Raw genomic sequence first — 15,337 nt, forward strand, 5'->3', positions numbered from 1 at the left:
GCAATTTTAAGGGGATAGAATCATCTCTGCAATATAAAGGTATCCTCCAAAAAGGTGCAGAGAATCACTAGCACTTAGACCTCAACTGGCTTCTTGCTGTCAGAACTTAGGACTTTAGTTTCCTCTCTGAGAACGTGGATGTATACTCATACACAAGTTTCACCCATTTGACATAGTCCCTCAAATTCCTTCCTTCCATCCAAAGCTGAAACTCCTGGCCCTCCATGCAGAAATATAGCACACTTGTAATCCAAGTAGTAAAATAAGAACATGATTAACCATCCAAAAGAGTTTTGCACAACAGACAATACACAGCACTTTAGCCACCTAGCGTTTATTATTAGTTGAGGAAGAAAAACTGCCACCAGCCAGCAAACATTAATTACTGATACCAGAATTAATCAGATGAATTTTCTCCTGTTTGTCTGATACTCCATGCTTTGTTTTGGAGTTGTTTTATTTAATCATTTTAAATTCCCTCACTCAACTCCCCTAGCTGCTTACTGATTAATCCACAATAGTTTCAAACTAGAATATAAAACTCAAATCCAATTCACTAATCCTTGTTTATCCATTTACTGGATCAGCTTCTTAATAATTAAATCTTTAATCTAAATAGACTTAAAATTGTGAGCAAATTGCATAATAACTGGAAGGCAAAATGACTATAGTTAATTAGTCAAAGCAATGATTTATTTTAATTATATTTTTTTGATTAAAAACATATCATCCTGCTGCTTAGTCACACCCTGTTTTAGAAAGGTTTTGTTATGTATAATTTGCATGAGATGCTTTTTAAAATGTTGATAATTATAACCTTATTTGATAAAAGAAAATGTCTCCATGAAGTACTAATTAGCTGTTTAGTGTTTAATTATAGACTTAAGCCCTTAAACTGGTGCAATATGTTATTAGCAAAGCACAATCAGATTATATTGTATCATTAACAATCATTATAAAAAATATATTTGGAAAACTTAGAATAAATGCACCAAACTGGAGTGAGCAGGTCTTATGGTAATTGATCATCTTGAAGGTTAATCGATGCTGAGTTTTGTTGGCTCAAAATCTTTCGAAATATTTCCTGCACTAAGCGAGGGAGTGTGGTAAGCATAAAATAAGTGATTGAAGATTAGACAGCCTTTTCCATGTTGCTCCTTTTATTTCCATTGAAATCCATGAGAAATATGGGGGCAATTTAATTTCAACAATGCAAGGCAGAAGTTGGGCTAAGTAGTTTGGGAATGCTTTTTAATGAGTAAATCCTCATCTGTTATGTGGGAATTATCAAAAGGACAATTGGTCAAAAATCAGGGCCAATATGGTTCCATGAGGATAAATGACAAGGTCTGGGAATGAGAGATGTTGAAACAAGTTAAAGGGAAAAATAAACCCTGTGTAAAATTAAGGATCCTCAAATCAGAGAGGGTGCAGATACAGGAGGGAACTGTGTTGGGTGGCACAGCTTATAGTACATGGCGTGGTTAGTGTTGTGGTTATTGCAATGCAATTACGGGGCCAGTAACCTGGGTTTGAATCCGATGCTGTCTGTAAGGAGTTTGTATGCTCTCGCTGTGTCTGCATGGGCTTTCCCTGCGTGCTCCAGTTTCCTTTCTCCCTTCAAAATGCTCAGGGGTTCCAATTTGATTGATGTATTTGGATCACACAGGCTCGTGGGGCAGAAGGGCTTGCTTCCATTCTGTACGTCTAATTATTAAAAAACTAATTTAACTTCAGCAAGGTAATCAGGAGGGTTGAAAGAGGTCATTAAATGTCCTTGATAAGTCTGGTTAAGGAAAATTCAAAGGCATTTTGTGCATTAAAATAAGAAAGTAGCTAGGGTGAGAATAGGACAACTTAAATATCAAGAAGGGAAGGTATGCCTGGGCTTGGAGGCTTCCCTTGGTCTTTCTCTTTTCCTCTCCACCCTTTTCCTTTCCTTCTTAGCCTTCGGCCCTTTCTCCCTTTCGTTCATCAGTTTATTTCTCTTCTATCCTCCCATCTGTATCTACCAATTCCTTCTTACCTGTTAGCCTGTGCTACTTCCCCTTCAGCTCACTTCCTTCTCCTTCACCGCTCCACCCCCCACCCCCAACCACCATCCCTACCACCTTCTTATTCAGAGAGCTATGTGTTTCCCACCTTCCCAAGGAAGGTATCAAGCCCAAAAACGTCTTTCAATTCCTATGCCTTCTGCATAGCCTGCTGAAGTGAAAATTCAACAAGGAGAAAGAGGCGAAGGATGGGGAGATCAGGGAAGGCTACGATGATATCAATAAGTGAAAGGAGGAGGTGTTAGGACTTCTGAAGAACATTAATAAAAATAAATTTCCAGGATTTGCTGGGGTGAGATATTTGTCTCACTTTAGTCATGGGTAAGGTCCTAGAGGACTTGAAAATAAGCAACATTCTTTCTTTGTTTAAGAAGGGCAATCTGAAGAAACATAGATATTATCAGCTGGTAATCCTTGCATTAATAGTAATGAAATTATAGTCATTGAACACAAACTTCAGCCCATCTATTCTATGCCAAACCTTGTCTTGAAACCTTTATTCACTTGTCCTGTTGCCTTGCATCCTTACCACAATTCTCAATACCCCTCCCATCTATGCAACTATCTAAATTTTTCAAAAATGTTGAAATTGAACCACAGTTGGCAGTTGATCTCATACTCTCACCACTCTCTAAATGATGAAGTTCACCTGAATGTTATCCTTAAACATTTCACCTTGTAAACCATGTCCACTAGTTCTTGTTTCACCCAACCTCGGTGGAAAAAAGCCTGCTTTATTTCCCCTCATAATTTTCTCTTCTCTATGAAATGAAATCGTATATCACCTATCTCAATAAATCAGCTTTTCAAATCCTGGCAAGATCTTTGTAAATTATTGGAGAAGGTTCTTGGGGTAGAATTTGCAGGAGTCTGTAAAAATGTTTTGGGGACCGTTGGCATTACTTTGTGAGGGAGATGTCAGGTCTTAAAAACAAGATTGAATTTTATTGAAGTGATTCAGATGATTGATGTAGGTAGGGCAGTGAAATTCTTTAAATTGGATTTAGTAAAGCATTCAATTAAGTCTCTGACTAATGCAGAAAATTAGGGCACATGGGGTTCATGGAAACTTGGTAGATTTGATTCAACATTGGCTTGGCCATAGAAGACTGAGAGTATTGTGGAATGATATTATTGAGACCAGATTTCTGTGACTGGTAGTGTACATAGGCATCAGTGCTGGGATCTTTGTTGTTTGCGATTTATATAAATGATATGGCAAAAATGTAGGAAGACTAGTAAGTATGCAGATGACACAAGAAATTGGTGAAGTAATTTATAGTGGACAAGGTTGTCAAAGGAATCAACAGAATATAGATCAGTTGGAAATTTTGTCAGAGAAAGGTTAGATTGAACTTAATCTGGACACGTGTGAGGAGTTGCACTTTCAGAAGTAAGACAAAAGTGTATAGTAAATTGTAGGCACCTTTGGAGAGCTGATGTATAGAAAGATCTTGAGGTGCAGGTCCATAGCTATCTGAAAGTGGCAATACAAATAGATAAGATATTATTGTTTGTTGTTCATCCTTCAGAGATGAAGATGACCATGGCTTCAAAGTCAAATGGAAAATTGGTGGCTGTGGGTCTGGAGGTGACTGTGAAGCCAATCTGGGTCCTGAAAGCTCGCCCACATGTGGGTCACAAGTAGGTGGGTGCTGTCATGGTAGTGAATGCTGCTCAGGCCTTGCGCACAGTAAGTTTTAATTGCACCTCGATGATGCGCCTGACTTCAGCTGGACAAGCTCCTGTGGTGATCTTGCTGCGCCATGTTGGACGGTCGAGGGCAAGCGTCTCCCACATGTTGATGTCAACACTCAGGCCTTTGAAGGACATTTTGAGGTCATCTTTGTAACGTTTCTTCTGCCCCCCCCCACCCCAACTGAGCGCTTGCCCTGACACAGTTCTCCGTAAAGCAGCTGCTTAGCCAATTGGATGTACATGGCTTGAGCTTTCAGCAGGAGGGTGTAGCTGCTGCAGAGTCCAGCATGTTCTAGGATTTCTATGTCAGGGACTTTGTCCTGGCACCTGATGTGGAGGAGTCTGCAGAGACAGTTCAGATGAAAGTGGTTGAGCTGTTTGATGTGTCTGCTGTAGACAGTCCAAGTCTTCCTGGTGTAAAGGAGGGTGGTAAGGATCACTGCACAATAGACCTTCAGCTTGGTGGTAAGGCAAAGTCCTCTCCACTCCCAATGACAACAACCCCAGAGGTTTGTGGAGAAGGTATCCTTGATGGGACTCAACACTGTAGCCTGTCTAACAGCAGAACATTGAGCACCGTCACTTTGAGCACTGGAGCACCTCAGGCTGTGTGTTCATGCTACTGACCCACAACTACAAGTACGCAGATGACAAGACTATAGTTGGTCTAATCAGCAATGATGACAAGTCAGTAGGACAGAAAAGAGGTGGAAAATCTCAAGAATTTGTCATTCTTGCTTCATAAGACAGGATCAAGGCCAGAGGGAATGTCAATGTTTCTTTTCTGGTAGCATACAGAGATTGTTTAATTTCGACAAAAATATATTTACTTTGGAAGAATTCAACAGGATCAGTAGAGACATTTCAGATCAAGACTCTGCATCCAGACTATTTAATATGGCTTTGTTTCTATTTAAAATTCCATTACAGAGTCTTCTCAATACCACATTTGCCAACATACATAATCATCTTAACATTCTTTCTGCCAAAAGTGCATAGACCATGATGAACATTTACTTTTGAAACAAATTTATACTTAGATTTATTGCAAAAGTTACTTCCTCAACTGTAGTATCATCAGTTGATCACACCCCCCCCCCCATGCTAATTCTGAGTGCTTGACATCCGTGAGCATTAACCAGGCACAATTCTCCTTTTTCCTGCAGCATTTGGCTCGTTCAAGGATGTTGATGTTCAATGGAAGAGGTTACAGATGGACTTGTTGAACAACTTTGAGATCCAAACTGAACCTCAGGTTTCACCACCCCTAGTGTGTACTGCACCCTGGGAAGGATGGCTGGCCTGCAAAGTTATACCAATGGGTAGAATGGCAGGACAAGGATGAGGAAACTAAGAGATCACCGACACAATGCAATGTGACGATAACGTTATTATTGTTAAACCAGCAAGATTGTGAGCTCTTTAAAATACCCACACAAGTATTGTAGCAGATATTGATTTGCTTGCATCAGATCTCATTTTTTTTACGATGGGACAGTCATCAAGGTTTCACTTTTTCAATGTCAGGTTTGCAATTTTCACCCCGCAGATCAGATTTCGAAGAATCTGTGTCTCTCCGTTAGGTGGCCTTCTACTTAGCAATGATCTCTATAATCCAAAATGAAATCTACTATATAAAAAAGCAATGATTGGTTTGAAAGTTGTAGTAAGTACCTTTAAGAGCTCAAGATCTCACTGCTTTCACAATAACATTAATCTTCACAGCAGCATATCCATGTATTCTGATAGTTGAGTTTATCTATTGGCTCAATCTCATTTTGCTTTATTACTTGTTTGTCTATTTTTATTATTCAAAAATCAATAATACAAAAAAAAACTACTTTCCTTATTTTAATGTTTGATCCCAATCAGAGTTTCTGAAATAAATCTGCAATAACCACCAAGGGCTAGAAAAAAATGTTCATTAAAATGATTGCATTGAATTAGGGCTGTACGAGTGGTTTTATTTCGGCAGACTGGAAACAAATTTGATTTAGACCAACTCATCTTGGACTTTAAATGTTTGGACTTAAAAAAACATAGAAACTGCTCTCTTCTAGCATGTAATTAACACAAACTGTCTGTACCATGGTTAAATGAGAGGCCATGCTCTTCATAAACATGTCAGGAACTCAGAAAGAAGATTTACTCTGAGAGTCTGTTGGGTTACACCTTGACCATCACACACATCTGTAGGCTGAAGGATACTCGATGAAAATCAAAATATCAGATTCTGGAAATCTAAGAATCATAGCAAAATAATGCTGGAAACCCTTAATAGGTCAAATATCATCTGTGGAAGGAGACCCGAGATTCTTTCCACTGATACCGCATGTCTCGGAGAGAATCTTTTCATTTGACTTGCTCACTTAGGTGGAAATAATGTCCTTGAATTTCATCCCTTCACCTGGATGACGGTCTCAGATATTACTGGCTCCTTACCATGCTTTGTAGCAGTAGTTCATCCCCTGGTTAAGACATGCTCCAACAATTGAGCTCCATGCCATTCTTAAAATGTGCCCTGATGCCTCTTTTACAATGTGTACTGAAGGTGGCACAACATCCTCATAAGCAATTCAACAGTTTTATTTAATGGTGACTGTAGCGAAGTGGTTCTCAACCTTTTTCTTTCTTTCCATTCATATACCACTTTAAGTATTCCCTATGCCATCGGTGCTCTGTAATTAGTAAGGGATCACTTGTGTGGTATGTGGGTGGAAAAAAATGTTTGAAAAGCACTATTTTAATCGTATGTAATTGACTCGTTATGTTCATGGTTTCATAATTCCAAAGGAAATGGGCCAATGACAATTTTTCTCAAGCAAAATATTTCAGTAACAATAGGGTCTAGAGCAGTGATTCTCAGCCTTCCCTTTCTGCTCACATACCATCTTAAGCAATCCCTTACTAACCATAGAGCACCGATGGCATAGCATAGGGATTACTTAAATTGGTATGTGAGTGAAAATAAAAAGGTTGGTGCAGCAGTTAGCACAATGCTATTACAATGCCAGAGACCAAAGTTCCAATCCAGTGCTATTTGTAAGGGGCATGTACGTTCCCCCCATGTCTGTGAGTTTCCTCCAGATGCTCCAGTATGTACGGGGGTTGTAGGGTAATTCGGATATTTCAGCTGCAAAGGTTCATGGGCCAGAAGGGCCTTTTACCTTGTTACATGTATAAATTAAAAATTAAATTACATTTCTCATATGGTTTCTAAAAGTCACTCAAATTTTGGCAGTTGTATGGGGAAATGCCAGAACTGAAGGAATTGCTCCGAAAAAGCCAGGCTAATGTCTCGATGCCCCGTAAATATCCGAATTGATAAAGGAATGGTGGCCAAGAAATCATTCAGGGAATTGAGGAGAAATTCAGGCAGGGTTAAGAATGTGGAACTAGGGAACTGTGGGGGTGAATAGTGTTGAGGGGGGTGCATTGAAGAGAGAATGGAATTAAGGGTCATGCTGAAGGAGTTAAATGAGGAATGGTGATTGAAGGCTTGAGGGAAGGATAAATTCTGGTAGTGTCAGGCAATGCTAAATAGAATTTCACTGCTGTATTTGTGCAATAACTTCCTATGTATTTGTCACTGTGGTGTTAGATTTCTTTTTATTTGATAGTTTCTGTAGCAATTTTTTTTATTTGCAGAGGAATCATTATTACTTAGGCCAAAAACTATCAATGTACAACAATTCTTCTGCTTTGATATATCATAATTATGTGTAAACCATTTACATCAACTTCCCTTTATTACAACGAATCGATAAAGAATGAAAAATTTACAATGACATCTTTAGTACATGCAAACACTCTGATGTGCTCCCAAACACTGCAGGCCATGGTTTAGAAGCTGGATTTCTGTCATCTGACAATAGCAACTTGAAGTGGGTCTTTGTAAAGCATTTTCTGTACAGTGAAGATAAGTCAGCTACAAAGTAATCAGATAAGCTTGTGTCAAGATTGTGACCTTTTTGAAACCAATACTAAAATTTGGGTAACAAAGGAATACAAAGAAATATTGGTGGACTTTGGAATAGAAATAGGCAGTACTATCTGATTATCTTACATTACAACCTGATAGAGTTATAATAGAGGATCAGAGGTTCTTGACATATATGAATGCAGCCATACTTTGAAGTTGCTGGAAAGCCATTTCTATTGTGATGAGATTTTGGCTGATGAAATGCAAATGTGTCAGGTCCTTGTCCCTGTTATTTCCTCCAATAATGGTCAATATCAGAGTGAGAACCTAATTGGGATGGGCAGAAACATAGAAAAAAGATGGACTTTCAGCATGGGCTGGAATTCAGCTGAGGCCTGATCAGACCTTATCAGCCCAGTCCATGGTGTTTTGCCCAGTATTTGCTGGAGATATGAAAAACTGCGGATGCTAGAATCTGGAGAATCTCAGCAGATTAAGTAGCATCTCTGGAGGCAAAGGGATGGTTATCTCTTCAAGTCTAACACCCTGCATCAGGATTGAGAGGGGAGTGAGCCAGTGTGCGGAAATCAAATAGCTTAGATAGGTTGGCACAGCATTGTAGGCTGAAGGGCCTGTACTGTGCTGTAATGTTCAATGTTCTCTGATGGGCAGGTAGAACCAGTTGGGGAAGGGGACAGGAACAACAAGAAGGATTCCAGGTAAAGCTACGGTTTGCTGCCTGAGCATTCCACTGAGATTAATCCACGTACTTCCACTGGAACCGAAAGAACAGCTCATTCCACTTGGTCTCCTGTAAGGATATTATGCCTTTCCTCTAGTTACTCCACTTTCATCTTCTGTCATTATGAGGCCTTCCATTTCAAGACCTCTGTTATGTCTTGCTTTCTCAAGCAAAGAAGCTTCCCTTCTACTGTGCTCGATTGAACCAGCTCCATTTCCTCCTTTTCACAACTTTTGACCAATCATGCTTCACTTTTTGACCAATCCTGCTTCACTTCTTCCTTCTGTTTTATGGGAGCTATATAAATAAAGGCGGTATTTTTTTCATTTGATTTATTATTAGATACCTGGAAGTCTTTTGAATTGCATTCCAATTAATATAGCAAGAATATTACTTATTATGTCTTTTCCTGAAGTTTAATTATAGCAGAGGGGAAGGTAGTCAACCGACAGAGAGTTCCTCCTAGCAACACCATCAACTTACCACTAAATGTTATGTTCCCCACAGGAATTTTGCAATTCAAAAGAATTAACAATTAAATGCTCTCCAAGCAATGCTCCGACAATAAAGCAAAACTGCTGTCTACACCAAGATATATAAATTATCAACCAAAGAGGATGAAAATCAAAGATATATAACTTATGTAATTCCACTTTTTAAAGATGAAGCAGTGCATAGTTTAGGGTAAAGTAGCTTGAAATATAGTCGAATCCATATTAACAGTGCAGTTCATCCTTCAGCCCACCTGCGCACCAACACATTGTGATTATAATAATGTCAATTCCAAGTAATTTGCACTGTAGAGTGCTTCCCTTGGGAACATTTTCTCCTTATGTCAGACTGCTACTCAATCATGTAATGGTGGCTTCTGATTGTATCAACAAACAACCATGGAAGAACAATTTTAACATTCCTTGTTGGACAATTGACCAAAGTTAGGGCAGTTTATTTCAAACTACAAATATAATGCACTTCGAAGGCATGTTTGCCCCTCCAAATACAGCATATATCCCTTGTTCTGAGTTTATTGGCCATCTGGTGATCACCTTTCTTATCAAATCACAATTTGCATAAATAAAGTTGATATTTGAATTTTATCGCATTTTGTTTTTATACTCACAATGCTTTATTACATTTCCATCAAGTCCATTTGTGCCTTAACCAGGGACTTTAGGATAATGATCATTTGTGGATCAACTTTGAATTGTATAGTGCATAAAATAAAATGAAATTGTGTCCTCTAAGAAAGTGAATATGGATGTAGCTCTTGCACCTTGGTAGGTTAATCCAGTGTAGGGCTTTCACAATGAATGGCAATGTGCTGTAGAAGAGAAAGTGTTGTGGAACAGAGAGACTTGGGGGGTGCATGTCTATAAAAATTCTATGAAAGTGCAACACAGGTAGGCAGGAAAATGAAAAGAGTTAAACAAGAAAGTCTGCAGAGTTCAAGAGCATAGGTAATGGAGTGGTACTGTGCAAGAGGTTGATGAGGCAACACTTTCATTATTGTGCACAGTTCTGGCCTCCCTGATGTAGGAAATATATCATTAACCTGGAAAGGGTACAGAAAAGATTCACAAGAATGTTATTGGGACCGGCGGGCTTGAATTATAAGAAGAATGGCTGGATAGGCTTGGACCTTTCTCCCTGGAGTCTGAGAGTTAAAGATTTCGTAAATAGTCACAGTCTTTTTTTCCGCAGAGTAAGGGAATCTAAAACTGGATGGCCTGGATTTAAAGTGAGAAGAGAAAGAGTGAAGAGACAATAAATTTGAATTTGAACTTTAAACATTTAAATTACATTTAAACAGGTAAATTAAGAAGAAAGGTTCAGAGAGATATGAGGTGAGTGCAGGCAAATGGGACAAAGCAAGTTGGGTTGAAGACCTCTTTTCCATGCTGTAAAATACTATGGCTAGGAGTCCACCTTTAGGATGCGACTTGACTTATCATCCATTAATGATTGAAATTTAATGCATCAAAATGAATTTGTACTGGTTCACCCCATTGCATGAGTTTACTGGACAAACTATCTAGAAGGCATTATTGAAAGGATGGAGAAAGTTGAAGAAAGTTGCATAAATACTTGAAGAGCAGAATGTTGCAGGATTATAGAAAAAGGACTGGAGTAGGATAAATACGATTGAATTTCCTAAATGCTAGAGTGCATTTGAGACTACATGGTTTCCTTCTGTTTCTTATGGCCCTGCGATTTTCAAGGTTTTTGTGGTCAACAGGGGTAATGCTCCAATTAATATCCTTTTACAAACGATTACATATTCTTCACTGAATGAGCAAACATTTTAAATTTTTTTGGATAAACTCAGCAAGTTACGCAGCATTTAGGAAGAAATAAAGGCTTATCTGCATTGATACCTGAGATGCCTCTGCTATTGGATATAAATACCCTGGACCCAACCACCCCTGTTGCGGTGTCCTCGCTGACTCCATCACCATTTTCCATCCCAACCCCCACGTTTCTGACACAAACTTACCCTTAGGTCAGAGCCCCTGACGCCTCCAATTACCACCAGCCTACTACTTCTAACAGTGTATTTACACTGTTCCTGATCACCCCCTTTACAGCATTATCGCTAACTCCATTTCCACTTCCCATCCCAAGCTTGGCCTTCTCCAGGATTATACCTTGGGGCCTTCTCCAGGATTATACCTTGGATGCCTCAGCTGCTGGATCCCACTGCCCCTTCCCTGCCACCACCATGCCATACTATTCCCTATTCCCTTACACCCCTTCCTACTCTTTGCCCTCATGTAATCCTTTGAGCACGCCCTTTCTCCCTACCCCCAGCCCGCTGACCATCTCATCTCTACCCATAACTCCCCTGTGGTGCACAAAATTTCACCTCACCCATTTGACCCTGCCCAATCCTCCACCTCACCCCTGAACCCTCCACCTCCTCCCTCTGACCCCCCCTCCACTGGTCCATCACCATCCTTCTCCAAATATCCTCCACCCTACTGGCCTCTGCTCTAATTTTTGCCAGGTATTTATTATCCCCTCTAACCTTACTCTTTCTGAGACTGAATGCTCTGTCCTCAGGAGAGGCCTCATCTTTTTCCCCCTTCACCCACACTTCAATGAGTTCCCCATATGTCATGATGCCAAACTCTATTTCAGTCATCCCTGACTCTATGCCTACTTCTTCAACTAGGATTCAGCAGCTCCCCACTGAAGACTCCTCTCCCAGTTTAAGCATTCTTCCTCTTCTTATACCCTTTTTACATGGACAATAAAAGCTGGGCATTATCCACCTATCGAATGCTTCACCTAGTTCTGAACTTATCCGGCTTTAATCAGCCAAGTTAGCTAATGTCAGAGGTGGAGCATATTGATGCAGGGCCAGTCTGAAAAAGGCATCCTGTGTTGATGGGTCGAAATGAAAGATGATGTTGTGATGCTGGGTCCAGAAAATGTTCATAGTCATAGATGCACAGTGAGTAGAAGAGGGGGCTCGACTAAGTGCATAGGGTGCGAATGTCAGCACCATCTGTGTGAATTAGTAATTGTGTACTGATTAACATTTTCCTATGCTCTTTTATAAATGTGCTGAGTTCAGAAAAGTATTAGATTCGGTGGATTCATAAGGGTTTGCAATCACACGTAGCTTTTATTAATACACAACAATTTGTAGAAGAGTGTGGGAAAATGTTACTGGAATAAAATGCATGCCTACACAATTTGTAAAGGAGCATGGAAAAACATTACGGGAATAAAACACACGTGTACAGTGTATAAATGAGCAATGGAAAATGTTACAGGTATAAAATATACATGCACACAATTTGTAAAAGGGCTAAGTAATTGTGTACTGTTTTCCCATGCTCTTTTATAAATTGTATATGAGTGTATTTTATTTCCGTTAACATTTCACCACACTCTTCTGCAAATTGTTATGTGTTAATAAGAGCAACGTGTCGCTGCAAACCCTTGTGAATCCACTGAATCTGATACTTTTCTCAACCCAACACAACAACACATTATGCTCCGACGCTGCTGTGCTACACTCTCCACACCTTTTGCTTTGGGAAGTTAGCTTGCTGTGTAAAAGGACTCACTAACCCAGGTTTTTTTCTGTTCTGTGTGAACAAGCAAGTCAGCTTCCAGAGACAGGTTGTGTATCCTGCAATAACATGGCTTTTCAGTATAAAAAGAGGTTTGGACAATCTGTCCTGCTTTCTGCCTGCTCCTGGTCTTTTTATTTCAAATTGCCACTGAGACATCTATTCGCTATTCTTTCCGTGTACTCCTGCCCCACCCATCTGGAATCACCTTACCTTAACTCAATTTTGTCCCCCCTGGTCCAGTCCCTTCCTACCTACATTAATGAAGTTGCATGCCTCCCACCATCACTTCAATAAATTCCAGTTCCCTGGTCTCAACTACCTCATTTTCACCATGGACGTCCAATCCTTATACACCTTCATCCCTCATAATGAAGGTCTCAAAGCCCTACTTTCCTTTCTCAACAACAGACCCAACCCCTCCACCATCATCTTCCTCTGTCTGGCAGAAATTTTTCTCATCCTTGATAACCACTATGGTTAGCACAACGCCGTTACAGCATCAATGATCAGGACTGGGGATCAAATCCCATGTTGTCTGTAAGGAGTTTGTATGTTCTCCCTGTGTCTCAGTGGATTTTCCCTTAGGGTTCCAGTTTCCTTCCACTGTTCAAAATGTATTGGGGGTGTAAGTTAATTGGGTGTAATTGAGTAGCACAGACTCATGGGCTGAAATGGCCTGTTACCATGCTGTATGTCTAAATTTATTTATTTTTTAATGACTCTTTTGACTCATTCCACTTTCCCCAAGTTGAAGGGGTAGCCAGGGGCACCTCCAAGAGTCCCAGCTATTCCTGCCTCTTTGTTGGCTATGTGGACCAAACCATGCTACAAGCCTAAACAGGCAAGGCTTCTCAACCTACCCTCTGCTACATCAACAAGTGCATTGATACTACCTCCTGCACCCATGATGAGCTCATCAACTTTGCTGCTAATATTAACATCTCAAAATCTCTGGCAACACTTGCCCCTTTCTTGATTTCTCTGTCTCCATCTTGGAATACAAACTGTTCACAGATATTTTCTACAAATCTACCAACTCCTACAGGTACCTTGACATCACCTCCTAACACCCTGTAGGATTCTATTTTTTTTCTCTAAATTCCTCTGCCTCCATTGCATCTGTTTCCAGGAGAGGTTCTTCCATTCCAGAACATCTGAGATATCCTCCTTCTTTAAAAAATGTAGCTTCCTCTCTAACTTCCATCAATTCAGCCTTTACCTTCATGTCCTCTATTTCCATCACATCTACCCTGGCCCGCTCTGACCTGAGATGCAGCAACGACAGGATTTATTTGTCCTCACCTATCAGCCAACCAGCCTCCGTATCCAATATATAATTGTCAGCAATTTCCACCATATACAATATGATCCCACCACCAAACTCATCTTCCTCTCTCCTCTCCTCTTTGCTTCCCCAGGGACTCTCTCATCCACTCATTCCTTTTCACCAATCATCCCCTCAGTACCTATCCTTGAGACTGAAAAAAATGCTACACTTGTGCCTGCACCATTCAGGGCCGCAAACCATCCTTCTGAGTGAAACAACTCTTCACTTGTGAATTTGCAGGTGTTATCTACTGCATTGTGGCCTTCTCTACTTTCAAGAGACTGGACACAAGCTGGAAGATCATTTGATTAAGCAACTTTTCGCTGGATGCTGCAATAATGGGGATTTTCCAATGGTCCACTATTTTAATTTCACGCACCATTCCCAGACCAAGGGTGCCCTCAAAGTGGAGGAACACCATCTAATATTCTGTCTGGGCACTCTCCAACCAGACAGCCTTAACATTGATCTCTCCAGTTTCCATTAAACCTGCGTCTCTCTCTTTTCCTATCCCTCTGTCTCCTTTCCTCCACCTTTACATCCCTTCACTTCACTTTCCATTCAGAGACCTACCTCCTCCCCTATCACCTCCCTTGTTCTCTTCGGCCCTCCCACCTACATCCACCTATTCCTTGTTGGCCTACCTCTTCCTCCCTCCTCGCCCCTCCTCCCTCCACCTTTTCATTCAGACACCTGCCTGCTTTTTGTTCATACCTTGATAAAAGGGCTCAGACATGAAATCTTTGACATCCTTAAATTCCTATGGATCAGTGGTTCTCAACCTTCTTCTTTCCACTCACATGCCACTTTAAGAAATCCCTCTGTAATTAGTAAGGGTTTGCTTAACATGGTATGTGAGTGGGAAGGAAAGGTTGAGAACCACTTCTCTAGACCCAATTGTTACTGAAATATTTTGCTTGAAAAAAATTGTCATTGGCCCATTTGACTTGGAGTTCTGAAACCGTGCACATAATGAGTCAATTAAGTGCAGTTAAAACGGTGGTTTTCAAACTTTTTCTTTCCACCCACATAGCACATTAAGCAATTCCTGACTAATCACAGAGCACCTAAGGCTTAGGGAATACTTAAAGTGTGGAAAGAAAAAGTTGAAAGAACCACTGCTGAAGATGAAACATGATCTGCTGAGTTTCTCTAGCATTTTTGTGTATTGCCCTGCAATCACAGCAACAGGTTATGACATTGTCGGAATAACGGAGACATGCCTGCGGGAAGGGCAGGATTGGGAAATAAATGTTCCAGGGTACACGTCCTTTAGAAAGGACAGAAAGTTAAGAAGAGGAGGTGGGGTTGCTCTGTTGGTAAGAAATGAGATTCAGGCGTTTGAAAGGAAGGACATTGAAACAGGTGAGGTAGAGTCTGTTTGGATTGAATTAAGAAATTGCAAGGGCAAGAGGAATATAATGGGGGTCATTTACAGGCCTCCGAAAAGTAGCTCAGATATCGGTAGTAGTATAAATCAGGAATTAAGAGTGGCATGTCAAAGTGGTA

At 40.3% G+C, this 15,337-nt stretch overlaps 1 protein-coding gene across 1 annotated transcript in view; it reads left to right on the forward strand.

Moving 5' to 3' along the window:
- The first annotated feature begins 3,600 nt into the window (after nt 1–3,600).
- Nucleotides 3,601–15,337, forward strand: part of dcc (DCC netrin 1 receptor) — a 718,171-nt gene continuing 706,434 nt past the window's right edge. The window contains exons 1-2 of the mRNA XM_069923064.1: nt 3,601–3,698; nt 4,063–4,181. Coding sequence (XP_069779165.1) covers nt 3,601–3,698; nt 4,063–4,181 — 217 coding nt within the window. The remainder of the gene's footprint in view (nt 3,699–4,062; nt 4,182–15,337) is intronic.

Source organism: Narcine bancroftii, chromosome 3 (genome assembly GCF_036971445.1).
Source record: "Narcine bancroftii isolate sNarBan1 chromosome 3, sNarBan1.hap1, whole genome shotgun sequence".
Lineage (NCBI taxonomy): Eukaryota > Metazoa > Chordata > Chondrichthyes > Torpediniformes > Narcinidae > Narcine > Narcine bancroftii.